Below are 19,345 nucleotides of genomic sequence, written 5' to 3'. Positions count from 1 at the left end.
CTTTAAATTATTTTGAATTAATTTAGTCTGATCAGGACAAAGCTTCTAATTACGCTGAATCTTCAAAGGCTTGGCTGCATCGAAGACCATAAAATTTAATAAGCCTCCACCCTCCGAGCAGTCTTCCAGGGTCATGATGGGCATCTGGGAAACAATATATTTCCCATGACTTTCCATTTGGTTACTGTTGAGATGTTTCAACACGACCTCGTCCCTGATCTCGAATATATTGCGTAAGGTTTTCGCAATGGCTTTCATAAAAGCCCAAACCAGACTCAAATTAGACACGTTTACGGAGCTACATTCATCCCGTATTTTTGTTAATTGTATTTTGTAGCTCTCCTTGCGGAAGGATGTTTTCATAATTTGTTGGACGGAGTCAAGGCAAAACAAATCGTTTTCTTTGGAAAACTTTGCCAAAAGATGATTCACATCGAACACCAAGGGGGGAGGCTTATATGGGCAGAGAACATTTATGTCCTCCATGGCGCTCATATTCATGCGCGCCCGATCTGACACAATGGCCACCACATTGCGTCGTACATGCGGTGGTATTTCCGTCAGTACATCAAGAATATACTCTGCAGTTTCCTCCGCATTGGTCATCTGAGGAAAACGCCAAATGAATAAATTTTTGTCACCACTATATCTGATTGTACTTACATATTCGCCGGATTCCTCCTTCGGAAAGGTGCTCCGCGCATATAGCAGTACCTGGTCCTCAGTGTCCAAATCTGTTATGTACATGACAAAGATCTAAAAAGAATTGGAATAGATTATAATTGGATTGGAATGGATTAGAATTACTTACCTTATGAACATATGGTTGGGCGTGATGGCAGAACTCGTCCAAGTTCAGCGTGTACAATTTTTGGGGCTGTAACCCCATCATTGCACTTGTGTTAAAATATGCACCGCTGTACATCATTGATGTACGTTCGTTCAACCTCTCGAAGAACATGGGCTTTACCTCTTTGCTCATGTTCCCGAGGCCGGGGAAAAATTCCAAATTGAACTTTAAATTTTTAAAAATAATTAAATCTGCCATTGTAGCGCGGCTTGTTTTTTCTCTTTGTGTTTATCGATATACAATATTATTGGCGCACAAAGCTTGGCGTCTGTTAGTTTATCGATATCGATAGTCTGTTTAGTTTATCGATTTCGATATACATACATGCATACAGGGTGGGCCAAAAGAAGTCTTTTTATTTAATAAAAATAAATGTTTATTTAAACCTTGAGAATTTCATTGGTCAAACATTTGCATTATTTAGAATAAAAATGTGACAACATCGGATGACTCCTTTTGGCCCACACTGTATTATTGGCGCAAAATATATCGATATTGTTATCGAAATCCAAACAAAAAAAAACCGAAAAACAGAGGCAACAACAACAGGAAAAGCAAACCAAAATGCCTGCGTGCCAATTTTGTGATTAAGAGTCCACGAGACTCTCTGATATAAAGCGCCACATTGAAAAAAAGCATCACGGCGATGGCGCAACGCCACGAAAATGCCTTTTTGAGGCAAGCCCCAGCACATCGGGGAAGAAACCTCGAGAGGAACCGACGACGACGATGGAATGGCATGAGGAGGAGCCGGAACTACCGCCGCCGCCTCCAGTTTTGGAGAAAGAGGATAGCGAGTCAAAAAATCACTTAAGAACTTTTTTGTAACAATATATCTCCCCATCTTCGTTGATATAGCTGTTCCACAACTTTAATTGCTTAATAATACCTTTCACCTTATTCTTCACTGTAGTCCCCAAGGTTTTCGGGAAGTATTCAATGTGTGAATCTAAAAAATATACCTGCAAATCTTGATATGGTTATTTAGGTACGAGTACGAACGAGAAGTAATACACGACATTTATTGGCCATAGAAATACCTTTGCGGCCAATTAGTTTGGATTATATCTGTATATTCTAGTTCTCAAATAAGTGGAGAATAAATTAATTCGCCACTTTTTGCTAGGTATACTCTAGTCGACATTACTTTCAAATGTTGACGTATCTTTCTCAGAGTTGGATACACTCAGTTGATTCACCAGTCCCTTGCCTGTAGCAAAGCCGCCAGCAATTTCCACTTCTCCACCAGTTGAAATACACTCAGTTGATGTGGATTCAGTTTCTCTTCGAGCATTGAATCGAGTGGTTGGTTTCGCTCCGTCCGTATTGTCGTGTGTTATATTTGTTGTCGGCGGCTGACAATAAGCCAAAAACCAGCTGGCAGTTTTGAACAAGTTCTCTTGGCGATCTTAAAGCAAGAAGAAATACGAAAAGAAAGAATATAGGAAAAAAGAAAAGCAATAATTAATATTTATATGCCAGGCAACTTGAGGTATTTTGTCGAGTTGTAATTTATGAGCAATTTGGAAAAAATTGATAAAAGCGAAATTTTAATTCATTCTTGTTAATGTTCCAATCGTGCGTGTGTTGTGTGAGAGTAAAAATATATAGAGAATTCCCTCGAATCAGCAGAAACTGATCACCACATATAAAATATACAGCAAAAATTTCATAAAATTTAAAATTGGAAACGAGACGCGAAAAAGCAGCAACAACAACAAGAACGAAGAAGAAGACCAAGAAGAGAGGCAGACAAACAAAACAAAACACAGAAAACCAAGGCGAATTCCTCCTCCTCCTCCTCTTCGTCATCATCAAATTGGGTTTGCTTTGATCGTATTCAGATCTTTCGGAACGACGACTTCTTGTGTTACCTGAGGCAGCAGCCGGCAATTAGCTCTCTGGTCTCTCTGTCGCTCTCTCTGTGCTCACCCTCTTTTCCACACGTGAGCAAAACAAAAAAGGAAGAAAAAAAGAAGCAGCTACAAAAATGGCAATGCAACGTGAGGCAGGCGTGCAGGACTTTGTCCTTTTGGACCAGGTCAACATGGAGAAGTTCATGGACAATTTACGTAAACGGTAAGTAAATATTTATCGATTCTCGAGTCGAGTCGAGTCTCGGTCTTGGTCTAGTTCAAGGCTAGTTTATGGCGCCAACCGAGACCACACAAAACTGGTTGTTGTGCGGTGTAGTGCTTTTGCTTTTCCTTAGTCTAGAGAACAAACAAGAAAAAAAAAACTAGATTTATTTTCATTGGCTTATTTTATAGATTGTTTTTTTGTAACTCTTGTAAAATAGTCTTAATTTACCTTTTTAAGGGGTGGTTACAGATCTATGCAAGGGTTGAAATGATTTTTAAGCACTTTCCAAATTTCATAAATTCCCGGATTAAGAATTATTCAAACTCAATGAATCAGAATCCTTTTGTTTTATTTTTGCAACTTTTTTTCAATTCTATTTAATATTATGACAACATTTTCTCATGGCCAACCATTTCCGAGTCAGGAAACTCCCAATCAGAATTTGACAGCTCATTTTGGTGTTATCAATTTGCCATGATAAATGGGTTGGGTGTATCATTGTCTGGCTATACATATATATACAAACATAATTAAGTAATCATAAAAATGAGTCAAATCCTACTTATCCCACATCGTTCAAAAATGATTCAGTTATTTACAAGATAGATCACCTCTAAGTACACTTGAAGAAAAAGCTGTTGCTAAATGCAGAAATGATTTTAATTACATACATCATATGTGTAATGTGGCATTACATCATTACTTTGATTAGATCATTCCTAGTATAAATATTCAAAGACTAATGCAGGTCCTGTTCATCTTGGATTTCTTCAAGTGTAATAATTGTTGACATTTCAATTAGCATTTGAAATGCTTTCCAAAAGTGCCAAAGAACTCATTATCATAAAACTGAACGGCAAATAAAGCTACAAACTAAAGCGAAACTGTTTCCACAATTTTGTATGGCATCGATAACAAGTTAAATAAATAAATATATGGTATTTTACATAGTAAATACATACAATGAGGGAATAGAACTTTACTATTTATAATGATAATGATCGTTGCGCGTCGCGCGTTAGCATTAAAAACTAGCGAGGCATGCAAAGCAGCGACCCATAGCAAAGTCTGAACCACAAGAGTCAAAGTGGGGAGTTGGGGAGATGGTGGGTAAAGGCGGAGCATGCAACAAGTTGTTGACACATGCGGCATAAAATAAAATATACACTCTGTCTCTGTGTGTGGCAGGGGACTCCCTATTTCTCTCTGTTTTCTGTGTGTTTGGGTTTGAGGCAAAAGAACTTTATTATAATGGCTATGGAAGCATATAACGACTATAACTATCTAGAATTACATTTGTTCTTAGATAAATAGTGTCACCTTAATAGTTTCGATTTCATTTTAAATGCCTATTAGAGCATCCCATTTCTGTAATGGTTACATCGATTTAAAATTATTCTAAACGATAGTTAAAACCAAAGTTTTACTCCTTTTTTATGTCGTGAATACTTAAAATAAAGTTATGTTAATGTTAACGTATTACCGGATGAATCTTGCTCCGAAAGTTGTGGCTTTTTATTAATTCTTATCACATTAGTGAAATGATTTTATTTCTTTTTTCAGTATTTAATTAGTCATATGTAAATATGTTTAAATTGCACTATTTTTAGATTGCCCTTTGGATCTAACTAATGATCAAACAGTCGTATTTCTTAACCTTATTTAGATCGTTAAGGTCTAATAAATAATTTGAACATCACGTTTCCCAACAATGATTGATTACATAAGACGAAGACCATTAATAAGCTTATCATCTGCCCCAAACATTCGGGTTTTAGCAAAATTAGCTCACACACTGCTTATCATTAGGCCGTTCGATGCATCTGTCTATCGCAAAACTGTGTGGCAACCTCCCCTTAAATAAATTACAAATCATTAATTGCATAATCAAGTGCAATAATAACATGAGTTTCTTGTATTATTACATCCATAACCATAACACAAATCAATTTGCAATGAATATACGTACATACACTATTAAACCCGGAAAACTGCAAGCACAGACAAATTGAGGCAAAGGAAAACTCAAGCAACAAATCAAAAATGAATAAATGCTTGGAGTGAGGGTCAAAAACGCGCCAAATAAAAATAAGAAAAAAAAACACACGAAAGAAATGAATAACTCACTTTCATTTTCGCGTTTTTGTTTTTCGTTTTCGTTCAAGAGAATAATAAAAACAAAACACGATGAGAAATAATGCACTTCTGTTTTACAAGCAATTTTTATACTCTTCCCAAATACGAATACTTAATACAATAACTAAACTAAACCACAAACTACCGATCGCTTACAATTAAACGTACCGATAAGAACGATTTGTTTCATTTAGAGATAAGTTTTTTATAGTCCGCCGAATTTTTGTTAGATTATAAACTTTATATAATATACATTCGACAAAGTTGGCAGAACTTCACACAGAAGTTTCACACCAAAAAGTTTTCAACTTGCTTAGTTATATTTATTATAAAGAATATATTTTACACTAAATAAAAGTTTTGTTATATAGTATGGTCTGCGGATTAGATCTAGAGATATTAAATTGTGTTATAAACCATAAGGGTATTAGAAATTCGACTGGTCTGTGCCCTCTGTCGATATCTTTGTGGTTAACCATGACATCATGTGGGATGGCAAGGCGAAAAACAAAATAAAATAATGTCTGTCTTTCTCACTCTCTTTCTTTTGCTTGTACGTTTGAGAAATATGTTATTCCAACAAAATATATATCTCAAATCTGACTCATTCCTTGTGTATACTTTGCAAATACTTTTCGGTTGTCAACAATAGCAACAAACCGAAAAACAAGAAAAGGAAAACAAGACAAATGCTTTTGGACCACCAAAAACCGGTTGATGGCGTCAGAGTAACTTGGTGGTTGCCTCGCCAAGACTCACCCACCAAACTCAAAACAAAAAAAGATATAAAAAATGCAAAGAAACAAGTTCCCTACCAACAGAAAAAAAATTTCCTTTCATTCGAATTTAGACCCAACCCCGAAAATGTTTAAATGTTGTTTGCTTTTTTCCTTCTCAAGTTCAGCATTTCCCAGAATTGCCAAATGAAATTTTTTAGTGTTCGCCGCCCCATTAAGTCAAGTGTCCTGATGAGGCTAACAAGTGGAGGAATACCAAAAGGAGGAGGAGGAGGTGGTGGCAGTTGTTGCATGGCTGGTACTGCATACGCGACCCCATGAGGTCAAAGTGTTGGCCATAAAATCACTTGATTGATTGCACTTAGAATTACAATTTTTGTTTCGTTTTCTTACCCCGTTCCATTGTTTAAACATTTATGTGGCCTATATTTTCGTATGTTTTTTGGAGTATCGCTCTGTGGGTTGGTTCAGTTTATTTACCCGCTGAAATTTCCCATGAACCGCCCGTTGAACTCAAATGAGGGATTTTCGCCTGGTAAATTTATTATGGCTATGAAATGTATTTTTGTTTCTTTTCTTGAGTAAATTTTTATGCTATTATTAAATCATTTGCATGAGATTAAAAACTGTCTATACATGCAATGCATTTTTTTACATGACAGCCAGTCTACAGACAGTCTCAGTAGGTTTTCTATGAATTTCAGTCGTAATTAAATCGGGCTTTCCAAGTATTCCTAATATTGATCTAAATAATTTAAATGTTTCTTAAATTACAAGCCAAAAAATGAACTATTACCTCAAACCCTTCTAAACTTTTAAAAGTGAGCAAGAAAAAGGAAGAACAACTACATCACATAAAGAGAAATCTATGTTTTCAGAAACATACTATATAAAAATATTTCATCCATATTAAATACATATTTTCTATTTTTCGACCCATATTTTATAGTAATTTAAATAAAATTTTTATTTTTTTATATTTTTCTCTAAATGTGTTAAAGTTGAGACTTCTTCTAAAACAATTATCTTTCAAAATGCATTAAACTTAACTGATTTTTCAATACGATAAGAGCATTCTTCAGATTATTTCTAATCAAATTGAAATTGTGACCCATTTTTAGAGTTGAAAGTACTTTAGATTAAATTTCTTGCAAGTTACAAGTCACATTAAAAAGTTACGTTAAAAAAACACTTATTTTTCTATATATAAATACTGTAGAGAACACTTTGCAAGATTATCAAGTGAATAAATTTCCAACATACAATTTCCTTTATATAATCAACTGTGAATCATTCAGCTACTTTCAATGAAACTGAATTTTAAATTCATTTAAATGTTTAACACATTATATTGTAGTATTTTTTTTTTTTTTTGGCATAGTCAAGGCTTAATTTACTGCTTAAAATTCAAGTCGTTGACAACAAAATGCATTGAAATTATTATGTTGAATTGTGTGAAGTGTTGGAATAAGTTTCAATTACTTGTTAGTTAGTTTTCTTTATAATAAATAAACAACATGACTTGTTCAAGTATTCCCCTTCTATATAATCACATCGAAACACTTCAATAACCGAAAACCAAACCCTTTTCATAGTCTACCATTGACAACAATCTTATCTCTTAAAATTTATCACCAAAAAGTCTAAGTTGCTTTTTTATATATATTATTTTCCTATAACTATAGAAAAATGCTGCCACAAACCAAGCATATGAATAATGCCAAAAATTATTTACTGATAAGATTGCAAAAGAAGTGTAAAGAACCTGTTGAAAAGTAAACTGTTGGCCGAGTTATTATATAACCTTGATTTGGCTTTGGCCATAGGAAGGTACGAAACATTCCCACTGACTGCCCATATAAGGCAAATAATTGAAAAACCCCTAAAAGCGATAAGTTAAGCTATTCAAAGATATGTCAAGAGGTAGATTACCTTATAGAAAATTTTCCTTTCCTCAAAGCTTGATGCAAACTTTAATAGTTCTTAAAGATGGTTCTGTATATAGTTTTCACTGTATATTTATATTTGTCTTAAGAATATGCTGAAAAATTTCTCTTTCTCGCTCTCATGGGCATTTAACATTCTTGAGCGCGTCACATTTTCATTTTTCCCATTTTCATGCAATTTTTATGACGTCCTCCAAAATGAGAAAAACTTATTAATGTTTGAAATGGCTCAGACCGATGGCGGATTGTTAGCCGGATCTAGCATAAACATTATGGACATAGTTATAGACTTGCCTTCCTTCGCTCCCTTTGTGTGCTTTTTCTTTTTCTTGTTTTTTTGGTCTATGGCAAAGTCATAAAAACTTCAAGAATTCATTTTCGATTTCCGATTGCAATCATAGATTGTCTGTTTATTTGTAGAATAGGGCGGCATTGTCTTAACAGACAACTGCATAGATGAACATACCTACAAGCATATATACTATACAATATAGTAGTTCAAAGGAAAGATAAACACAAAAATAAGTTTCCCCTTAGAACGTGCCCTCTGATACGTGTTGAGTTCCTTTTTTTCAAAGAGTATTGCCATGGGCAATAGAGGTGATAAGCTATCAATGCAGATAAGCGACGCTATTCTGACATTTGCTGAGAACGGAAATCACAAAAAGTCAATTTACATAACGGCTAAAGGTATATTATAGAGGTTTTTTCTACTGCTAATTGAACCACGTAGTTTTCTCATTATTGTGCAGAAAATTCTTTAATCCAAGTAAAGGAAAAACTCATTTGAGTCAGAGATGGAGATGAGGATGGAGAACCAGAACCAGAAACAGAAACAGAGACCGAACCCGTCTAGACGTCGCCTCAGTCTTGTTATTATTTCTTTCCCTCTGTTTACACGGTATATTCTTTATGGCCCAAGTCTATGGCAATGTTTGTCATTTGGCTTGCAATAACTTTTACTTGGCCATCTGCATTCCGCTTGGCCATCTTGCCTTCCCCTTCCCCTTCTTTTCCATCAGTTTCACTTAGTTTACACAAGACTTTATCATCTCTTCTAGCGCCTCTTGTACTTCATCTGGTTCTGACTTTGCGTTGCTCGGCTAATTGACGAGACTCTTTGTTGAACTCTGTGTGAACTGAAGTTAATTTGAAAGCATTGCGCAAAAAGATTCAAGAAAGAAATGTAATGAAGAAATGAAATGAAGCGAACGCAAAAGAAATTGAAAGTGTTGAAAATTCTTTGATTATAAGCAGATGTCTGGCTGCATAGTGTCAGCGGACATGATCAGTCAGATTGACTTAAAGCATCGAAGTTAGCTATAGGAAGTAGCTTTTTGGCTCGCCATCGGTACGACTTGGCAGCAATTCTGTAGAATCAATAACATCTTCTTTTAAACATTTCAATACAATATTTTTTTAAGAATCAGTCATAATTTTGTAAGTTATAATGATAAAATGTTGTAATTATAAAATATACTTGCCGCCAATTTATCAAAAATCAACTCTATATAATTTCTACCTTAAATTGCTATTCATATTCACATTCTAATACCGTTGTCTCATCAATGAATCGAATTGAAATTCAATTAAAATCGACAATCGCAAAAGCGAAAAATCTAAAGAGCAAGAGAGAGAGAGAGAGAGAAAAAGCAACATTGACCCACTGAGCATTGATAGCTATGATGTCAGTAGTCAGTTGAGGCAAATGGAAAAAGTGCATCAGCCTATAAATTGAGAAAATTTTATCGATTTTTTCAGACTTTTCTCTTTAGGCCGGACAAGGCCTCAAGTCCCTCTCACCAGAAAATATAGTATCGAAAACGGAATGAATCATCATCATCTTCATCATCGTTAGCTCCTCCCATTAAGACTAGACTATGCAAATTGCATTTAAATGTATTTTATACAAAAGTTGAGTCAGCTTAAGTGCTAACTTGCTTCTATTTGTTTATTGCTTACAACAAATATTGTTAAATAATTAAATGCCTTTGACGTTGGCTCACAGGTCGTATGAATCACAATGTTTAAGGCCAATATCAGTAAGAATAAAATGTGTGAAATAATGAATATAAACATTATAATATTAAATATTAAACAAAACAGAGAATACAAAATTCTTTCAAATGTATTCGATGTGTACAAGTAATTTTCGCGGCATTTTGTGACTTGAGGTTTGTTTTCTTATTTGTTGCTCTTTCTGCTTTCTTGATTACGTCATTTGGCAATGCAAAAAAAAAAAAAATACAGAAAAAAACGAATAGAGACATAAAAAGCGATAAAAATAATGAATAAAGCAAAAACGAAGTTTATGATGTGTTTGTGCGAAGGCAAACAAACTACATGCCTTTGTATGATGTGTGTGGAAATCTTTATTTTATGAGTTATATGTATGTATGTATAAATATATATACATATATATATATAGTTGATATCTAGAGGTATAGATTTAATTGGACTCGAGCTAAGAAATCAAGAAAAACTTATAAAAAGAAGCATGCGTTAAAAATTGCTAACAGAAAATTTATTCAGAATTTTGTTTCTCGGCTTACGCAAATGATATTAATTATATAAATATATATTATATAAATAGTTTGTATACTTTTTCTGGGATTTTTATATTGTTCAAATTATCTATCTTAAATGAAGTCTATTCCTTTTTAAATAAAGTATATGATCGGATAAATATGATTCAATTATTTAGCTTCTTACCCACTACCTTCTTTTATTTTAATACGAAAGATACCATTAATAATTAGTTTGACATATTAAAAAACTAAGCTTAATTCGGATGTTTTTATACTATAAAATTTTGTTGATTCAGTCGTTAACTCAATTGAACCTTTCATACTATTCTTCATAAGTATCCTTAACAATATATGATAATCTTAATGTAATGAATGTCGTCAGGATTATTGTCAGGCTATTATAGAATGTGATAAAATCTATAGAATTAGGCATACTAAAGTTTAAAATCAAGATAATAATATTTATTCTCTAGCTCAAAACTATGTGTGAAATTTTTAAAGACAAGTTAAAGCTGATGTATGCCAACAGTTAAATGCTTTGCTTACAAACTTAATAAAGTGCAATTTTAAAGCATCTCCAAAATGAAATTTACTTAAATTACTTAACAGCCAAACTTCATGAGCCACTATTCAAAAGTTACCTAATGACCACAATTACTCTATATAAGCCACAGAAAGTAATTACCCGAACAACAAATGCAACAAGTATTACAAAACTTGCAAACACGCCCACAAAAACCAGCCAAAGAAAAGCCCCTTCCAGTTAAGCAGCTTGAAAAAAACAAAACGAATTGAAAAAATTAAAAAACTAACTGACTGTCTGGTGAGAGACAAAGGCCTTAACTAAGAGTGAAATTGGTTGAATGAAAAAGCAAAGAAAACAGCTAACAGTTTTGTTAAATAAAACGAAATAAAACAATATATACACTTAATACACGCATTTGTTTGTTCACTATGTCGTTGTTGTTGTTTTTTCGTCTGCCGGTGGTTTTGGGCCAGAAGGCAGAAGGCCCAACTGCCAGCAGTCAGCAGCCAACACATGTTTTTACTTAAGTTTCCAGTGTTTATTTATAGGCAAAGACTGTTGGACTGACTGACGTTTTTTTTTGTCTTTCTGTTTCTGTTTCTGTGTTTCTTGTGTCGTTTTGTCTTTACTTTTGCTGGCCCCAACATTTGGGTCAAAAATGTGACAGTCCCACTAAACGAAGAGAGAGGAAGAGACAGTATGGGGGAGATATATACTTATATATATGAACTAGTGAACTCCAAGCAAACCTGTCATCATCTTGGATAGATATGAGTAGGAACCGTTTAGCACGCATGTTGACTTTTTAGTACACCAGGTCATCGGTAAGTAGAGAAAAGGGCAGGCAGCAAGCCGCTTAGCGCTTAACGAATAGCAAAGAAAACACTGCCATTTGTGATTTTACTATGATTTCCCTTTACTACAATTCATATATGCTCACTGCACGACACCTGAGTGAGGTGTGAGACAGGGGAATAAGACTTATGGAACATGTGGGTGAAGGGAAAGAGTGTGTGGGTGAAAAGATGTTCGCCCACATGGCGGATGATTGACATACAGCCGAAAAAACGGAATGGGCTTGCCAACAATCAACTATTTTGGCTCTTTCCCCTTTAGACAATGGTCAATGAGGTTATAGAAATTACTGCCCGAGAGAAGCAGTTGAATAAAAAGGAGAAGGAACTACAAAAATTTCAGCAATTTCTTTACCAAGTTTACATATTACTTGCTTTTCAATCAGATCAATTAGACTGATGACGTTCTTAAATATTTTTTACATGAAAAACTTGCAGTGGTTGTCTATAATTTTATTTTTTATCGTATGTTCAGTGAGCTTTTTGTCAAAATATTAAATGAAAACCCCTTTTTTTTGGAAAAACTAAATTTTACTATTACATTTTAGTCATTAAATCTTTGGAATGCTGTTTCCATAGAAGAATAAGGTGTTTTTTCTTACAACAAGTATAAAAAGTCAAAGCTAAGAGAACAAAATTGAAATTCTACATTAAAAGTAATGAATATTTTTATAATGGTTTTTGAGAATTTGGATAATGAATGTATTTATTCAAAATCTGCTTGAATGGTTAGTTAATTTTTAAATATTCTTATTTTGGTTCATATTTTTTTAAGGTGTGTCTAATAGAGAGAACGATTAATTATAGATTCTTTTCAACTGTCAATTTTTTAAAGGTTTTTCAACCATTTCCACTTTAAGAACTTATAGTAAAGTAATTTAAGGCAAGATATTTTCCCAAATCAATGATTAGTTTTGTATAGTGAAATCTTGGCAAAATCCAAATTTGCTTTTGTGTTTTCCCAAAAATGTTTGGATATTCAGTTTATAATATTTGCTTTAAATTGGATCAGAGTTTACATAGAAAACGCTCGAAATCGCCCAAATAGATGACCTGAATGCAACCAATCAGTTTTTCGTCTAAATCTTTTGGCGCCTTATAAATTGCATACAAAATAAACACAGAAGCTGAACAACACTCTGAGCAATCGGAGCGATATTAAATTGTCTGCCCACACAACAGGCACACACACATACACACATCACAGTCAATCAAAAACAACACAAAATTTAATCAATATGGAACAACAAGACCATTAACTAAGTATCTCCTATACATATATGCCGACTGCAATTAATTGCATAGGCCGATCCAATTTTCCGATCCCGTTGTGCCGAAGACAAACTCGAAATCTTCATTCGAATTAGACACAGCAGGCGCCTGGCCCTCCCCCTGCTCCCTCCGATCCGGCATGGCATTTGCATAACAATAACTAGGCGCACCCGATGATGCACATTTATTTAAGTTAATATAATCTCCCCCGTCCTCAGCTCTCTCCCACTCTCTACGTTCCGTAATCTGTTGAATGCATTTCAAAACATTGCATTAACTAATGTGCATGTTATTGCTCTTTCTTCTTCCTTTCAGCTTCCAAGTTGGCTCCATTTACACATACATTGGCGAGGTGTGCGTCTCGATGAATCCCTACAGACAGATGAACATCTACGGCCCGGAGACCATACGCAAATACAAGGGTCGGGAGCTATTCGAGAATGCCCCGCATGTATTTGCCATTGCCGATGCGGCATACAGGGTGCTCAAGCAACGGCAACAGGACACTTGTATACTAATTTCTGGCGAATCGGGTGCTGGTAAAACAGAAGCATCCAAGATAATCATGAAGTACATCGCAGCAGTAACGAATGCACAAGGGCAAAATGAAATTGAAAGGTGAGTTGTCATCTCAAATCAATGACAATGTGATTGACATCTTAACTCAATTTAACTAACCTTCTTTGAATAAGGCTAACTAATTCCCTATTTGTATAGTGAGTTGTAGACAAAATTAACGTTAAGTTAATAAACAATTTGGCCACCTCTTTGTTGGCATATTTGACCTTCTTCTCGAATCTAGTCCCTAGACTGTTATTCTGCCGACTATCTTCAGAGTAGTAAGTACAACTTGGGAACTTGGCAGTGAGACCCAGACTTTTATCTCATTGATGTAAAATACCTACATACATAAACAGGCGAGCTATAAGAATAGTTTTTTGCCCATTGTTCCTCACGTTGATGCATGCAAATTCTTTTTGCAAGTAATTTCACTACAAGGCCAAAAAATAAAACCGTGGCAAAAACATTTCCCTAGATAATAATAAAAATAATCACCAGTCATATGTGTGAGAGTAAGTCATCACATTAGCTATCATATGACCCATGACCCACAAAAACCTCCTGATGTCATCAAGACTATACAAACCGCTAAAAAGTTACCAAAATTAATTGCGCTCACTAATTGCTAGTTGCTCTCTCTATGTCTCCTACCCAAAAAGCACTTTGTCTAAGCGACTTTTATCACCTGAGTGTAATTTAAGGCGAACCATTAAAAAAAACAAAAATAATGCTTAGACTCGAAACCCAGACCCAATCCGAAGACCAAGACCAAGACCAAGCCCTCAGACCAGAGACCACTTGCTGCAGCACACACACAACTCACACCCAACGAGCAGTCAATTTTTAGTGCCTTTAGTCCCTTTCAAACAGTTTAAAATGCCATTTTTAGTGAAACTAAAGCTAAATGGCGTTAAGTTAATTAGTTTTTTCCTAAGCTTAAGCAAAAGTGCAATTAATTCTTAATGCCCCTTAATGGTTCACAATTTTTAATATGTTCTCTGGCCATTTCCTTTTCAGAGTTAAGAACGTGCTGATCCAGAGTAATGCGATACTGGAGACCTTTGGCAATGCGAAGACGAATCGCAACGACAACTCAAGTCGCTTTGGCAAATATATGGATATTGAGTTTGACTATAAAGCCGATCCAGTGGGTGGCATTATAACCAATTATTTGTTGGAGAAATCGCGTGTGGTTCAGCAACAACCAGGGGAGAGGAATTTTCATAGCTTTTATCAGGTGAGTGAGGGAACCGCCCCCCATATGGGTACGGAGGGCGTCAGATCCACTATTTACCCCAAAGTGTGAGTCAGCGTGACGCGTGCCTCCTCCGCCCCAATGACTAGTGACGAAAGCTTTTTTTTTTGCCTTGAGTGTGTGGGGTGCGATGGTTGGGGTCGTCAATTACTGTGGGGTGTCAGGTTGTGTTTTTGTTTTACTCTATTTTTCTTGTCGGTTTGGCTTTTATTGCTTTTGGGTGTGGTTTACATGGGTGTTTTATTCTATGCCCTCTGCCAAATGCTTTTTAATATTCATTTCCGCTTACAATAGACAATGGATAACAATCATGATTTACATTTTTCCATATATGCACATATGAGATTACCCAGTTAAAGTAAAATTGCAATTAAAGTTAGTCGTTACTCAGGCAATTCAATAGACTATTCTATAAGAGTTTTCATAATTTAGCAAAGAGGATTATTAAAAGTGCGTAAATCATTTTCGACTAATTGTGAAAAAATTCCTTCCAAGCGCAGACAACGATCGACTCGTTGACCTTTGAGATTATTTACTTATTACCCAAGTCAAAGGTCTGAGACAAAGTGGTTTTTTTTTCTGTTTTTTTTTCTTAATTAATGCCTATTCTTGATGATATCATTTTAATAAATAAAGTCACTTCGCTTCGTTGATCATTTATTTAGCAAGAAAGTGTTCATCGAGTTATGCTACATTTATTTCTCGATTTCGTTTTGTTTATTCTTCTGATTATTAACATGACCGAGGAACAGATGTTAATTAAACATTTGCTTTACTTTTATGAATTTGTTTAACATCTACCCAAAGGGGGGTTAAATACCAGCAAATAATATTTTTATCGAGTTGAATTCTTTGATTTTATGGTGAGTGAGTTTTCAACATCAATTCTCACCTGTCATCCATTTGCAATTGATATGGAATAGCCATAAAGGCAAAGAGGCCAAAACAAACACTACAATATAGCCATAAATTAAGTAATTTTTCCAATCTTGTTATTTATGACTGTCGTGAGTGTGTGTGAGGGATCGGATCGCACTTGAAGATCTGTGTTAGACAAACACAACTCGGACATGGCCACACATAACTGATAAATGACAGCAGACAGTGGACAATTAAAAGCGGAAATTCAATTATGGTTAACATGTCTGCTAATCGTCAGTTTAGTTGCTTATACCATATATAGCACAAAGTTGAATGTGTTTAACTATTACTAATTACTCTCTCTCTCCCTCTGTATTCGCTTGCAGCTGTTGCGCGGTGCCAATGACAATGAGTTGCGTCAATATGATCTGCAGAAAGAGACGGGAAAATATCATTATTTGAATCAGGGAAGCATGGATATACTGACCGAGAAATCGGACTATAAGGGCACATGCAATGCCTTTAAAACCTTGGGTTTTACAGCCGATGAAGTGCACACCATTTGGCGTACTATAGCCGCCATTCTTCATTTGGGCAATGTGGAATTTCAAAGTGAGTCTCCGAATATCATTCTTGTTGATCATCATATTGAATTAATTTTTTCCGCAGCCATTGAGGATGAATTGGTGATTAGCAACAAGCAGCATTTGCAATCCACTGCGAAGTTATTGCAGGTAACCGAATCGGAACTGTCGCAGGCATTGACCAAACGTGTTATTGCTGCTGGCGGAAATGTTATGCAGAAGGATCACAATGCCACCCAGGCGGAATATGGCAAAGATGCCCTGGCCAAGGCCATTTATGATCGTCTCTTCACTTGGATCATATCCCGCATAAATCGTGCCATTCTCTTCCGGGGCAGCAAGAACCAAGCGAGATTCAACTCGGTTATAGGTGTCCTGGATATATACGGCTTTGAGATATTCGATTCAAACAGTTTTGAGCAATTTTGCATTAACTACTGCAATGAGAAGCTGCAACAGTTGTTTATAGGTCAGTAGGAAATTTAACGCTTTCCGGAATGAAATTTCAATGATTCGTTTTGATTGTAGAATTGGTGCTCAAGCAGGAACAGGAGGAATATCAACGTGAGGGCATTGAGTGGACCAACATTGATTATTTCAATAATAAGGTAATTAAGTAACACAAGTGTGTGGAAAACAATTTCTAACGATATTCTTCTCTTTGGTAGATTATTTGCGATCTGATTGAACAGCCACACAAAGGCATTATTGCCATTTTGGATGAGGCATGCCTCAGTGTGGGCAATGTCACCGATGATACTCTTCTCGGTGCCATGGACAAGAACTTGAGCAAGCATCCGCATTACACCAGTCGCCAGCTGAAACCGACGGACAAAGAGTTGAAGCATCGTGAGGATTTCCGTATTACTCACTATGCCGGCGATGTCATCTACAATATCAAGGGGTTTATTGAGAAGAACAAGGACACCTTGTATCAGGACTTTAAGCGTCTGCTGCACAACTCCAAGGATATTAATATGAGTGAGATGTGGCCTGAGGGTGCCCAGGATATTAAGAAGACGACCAAGCGTCCACTGACAGCTGGTACTCTGTTCCAAAAATCCATGGCCGATCTGGTTGTCACTCTGCTGAAGAAGGAGCCATTCTATGTGCGCTGCATAAAGCCCAATGACATCAAGAGCTCCACCGTGTTTGATGAGGAGCGTGTTCAGCATCAAGTCCGCTATTTGGGCCTCTTGGAGAACGTCCGAGTGCGTCGTGCTGGATTTGTGAATCGTCAGCGATATGACAAATTCCTGCTACGCTACAAGATGATCTCTCAGTACACTTGGCCCAACTTCCGGGCGGGAAGTGATCGTGATGGCGTTCGCGTGCTGATCGAAGAGAAGGGCTTCGCCCAAGATGTGAAATACGGACACACCAAGATCTTCATTCGTTCCCCCCGTACTCTGTTTGCCCTGGAACAGCAACGCAATGAGATGATTCCACACATTGTGACCCTGCTGCAGAAACAAGTGAGGGGTTGGATTGCCAGGCGAAACTACAAGAAGATCAAGGCCGCTGTGACCATCATGCGGGCCTACAAAACCTACAAGCTGCGCAGTTATGTCCAGGAGTTGGCCAATCGTTTCCGCAATGCCAAGCAAACGAGAGACTATGGCAAGAGTATTCAGTGGCCCCAGCCTCCCCTGGCCGGACGCAAAGCTGAGGCCAAATTGCATCGCATCTTTGATTTTTGGCGTGCCAACATGATTTTGCGCAAATATCCACGCAGCGAATGGCCCCAACTCCGATTGCAAATCATTGCCGTCACCGCTTTGGCTGGTCGTCGTCCCTATTGGGGCCAGCAGCGCAAATGGCTGGGCGACTATCTGGCCAACTCCATGGACAATAGCGGCTACGAGGCATACTCCACCAATGTGCGCAAACTAAAGAGCAGCGCCCCCAGTGGCGAGTTATTCCGCCAGGTGCTCTTCTCCGCCTTTGCCAAGAAATTCAATAAGCACAATAAACAAGCCGAACGTGCCTTCATCATAACGGACACAACCATTCACAAATTGGATGGCATCAAGAAGAAGTTCCGCGATATGAATCATACGATTGCCATCAAGGATGTAAGAGCTAAGCGCACAAATCTTTAACCCATCAATTGTAACTCTCTACTCTTTGCAGTTAACTTCCATAAGCGTAACTCCTGGCCGAGATCAGCTAATTGTCTTCCATTCGCCCGATAACAATGATTTGGTCTTTGCCCTTCAGGGCGAAACATCCACACTGAAAGAGGATCGCATTGGCGAAGTGGTTGGCATTGTGTGCAAAAAGTACTATGAGTAAGTCAACCACCCACCACGAGGACATTCCCTATTCGATTCCTTTCTACATCACTTTCCTATATATTTGCAGTGCCACCAACACCGAACTCCGGGTCAATGTGGGCAGCAATATTGCCTGTCGCCTGGGTGAGAAGCCCAAGACAATTGTCGTGGAAGGTGCTGCCAATGTGGAGACTCCCAATTTCCGACATGCCTCTGGCAATATTATCTTCGAAGTGCCCTCTTCATATTGCGTTTAAATGAGAGAGAGTGAGAGAGAAGAGAGAGAAAGGGTTTTCAAACGATACTGTGTGGACATTATTGTAAATTACGCAAAACTTAATTATAGAAACTACAATTTGTTTACTTCATGTCCTGTCTTATGTAACGCTTTAACCTCGCTCTGTCTGTGTGTGTATATCCTGTGCCTTTTTACTAATCCATTTTTGATATACAGAGTTATTAGATTTCTATATATTTCTATATCTACCATTGCTCTAAATAACTTAAAAAAAAAGAAACTGTTTGTTTTATGTATCTATCTATATAGTCTTAATGAACGATTTGTACATTTTTTTTTTCAATTTACATTATAAGGCAACTGTAACTATTTATATAGTTATATATATATAATTTTGGTTATTGCTAGTTGAGCTGGCCGAGTGTAACCAGAATGAAAGTATTAAGTGTACTTTGTGCATTTGTTAAGAGATCATTTATTTATACCACATAGCACACGAATTAAGTTTGTACTTAAACACACAACAACAAAAACAAAAAAAGAACACAAAAAATAAGAGTGTGCCATTTGCAAATAAAACATTATTTATATATTAAACATACAAAATAAAATTCCAAAATCAAAGGGATATATTGCAAT

The 19,345-nt window shown here is 36.3% G+C and overlaps 2 protein-coding genes and 1 long non-coding RNA gene across 5 annotated transcripts; 1 reads left to right on the top strand and 2 right to left on the bottom strand.

Annotated features, from left to right (window-relative positions):
• LOC111518921 lies at positions 1–1,136 on the bottom strand. Its single transcript, XM_023177134.2, has 3 exons — positions 812–1,136; positions 664–756; positions 1–606 (listed from the first exon to the last, which is right to left on the bottom strand). The coding sequence occupies exons 1-3, from the start codon at positions 1,046–1,048 to the stop codon at positions 46–48; spliced, it is 891 nt and encodes a 296-aa protein (XP_023032902.2). The 5' UTR covers positions 1,049–1,136; the 3' UTR covers positions 1–45.
• Positions 1,137–1,380: 244 nt separating this feature from the next.
• Positions 1,381–3,387, bottom strand: LOC124460169. Of its 3 annotated transcripts, none has more exons than XR_006954104.1 (3): positions 3,161–3,340; positions 1,891–3,063; positions 1,381–1,820 (listed from the first exon to the last, which is right to left on the bottom strand). It is a non-coding gene; the product is annotated as an uncharacterized LOC124460169 (long non-coding RNA). The 3 variants fall into 3 exon arrangements; XR_006954105.1 differs by having other exon boundaries at positions 1,381–1,812; XR_006954103.1 differs by lacking the exon at positions 1,381–1,820 and having other exon boundaries at positions 1,853–3,063; positions 3,161–3,387.
• On the top strand, positions 2,841–18,836 carry LOC6644939 (unconventional myosin ID). The gene is made up of 9 exons (XM_002067631.4): positions 2,841–2,929; positions 13,247–13,549; positions 14,510–14,729; positions 15,995–16,220; positions 16,278–16,661; positions 16,721–16,800; positions 16,861–18,267; positions 18,326–18,483; positions 18,557–18,836. Exons 1-9 carry the CDS (start codon positions 2,841–2,843, stop codon positions 18,723–18,725), a joined length of 3,036 nt encoding a protein of 1,011 aa, XP_002067667.2. The 3' UTR covers positions 18,726–18,836.
• Positions 18,837–19,345: the final 509 nt, after the last annotated feature.

The sequence above is a fragment of the Drosophila willistoni genome (genome assembly GCF_018902025.1).
Source record: "Drosophila willistoni isolate 14030-0811.24 chromosome 2R unlocalized genomic scaffold, UCI_dwil_1.1 Seg167, whole genome shotgun sequence".
Taxonomy (NCBI): domain Eukaryota; kingdom Metazoa; phylum Arthropoda; class Insecta; order Diptera; family Drosophilidae; genus Drosophila; species Drosophila willistoni.
Note: the sequence above shows the minus strand (reverse complement) of the source record. Positions and strands in the feature narration are given on the sequence as shown.

Coding starts and splice junctions, on each gene's coding strand:
- LOC111518921 (XM_023177134.2), bottom strand. CDS start 1,048: ATGGCAGATTTAATTATTTTTAAAAATTTAAAGTTCAATTTGGAATTT. Junction 757..811: donor CCCAACCATATGTTCATAAG/GTAAGTAATTCT, acceptor AATTCTTTTTAG/ATCTTTGTCATGTACATAAC. Junction 607..663: donor AGGAGGAATCCGGCGAATAT/GTAAGTACAATC, acceptor CGTTTTCCTCAG/ATGACCAATGCGGAGGAAAC.
- LOC6644939 (XM_002067631.4), top strand. CDS start 2,841: ATGGCAATGCAACGTGAGGCAGGCGTGCAGGACTTTGTCCTTTTGGAC. Junction 16,662..16,720: donor GCTGCAACAGTTGTTTATAG/GTCAGTAGGAAA, acceptor TTTTGATTGTAG/AATTGGTGCTCAAGCAGGAA. Junction 18,484..18,556: donor GTGTGCAAAAAGTACTATGA/GTAAGTCAACCA, acceptor ATATATTTGCAG/TGCCACCAACACCGAACTCC.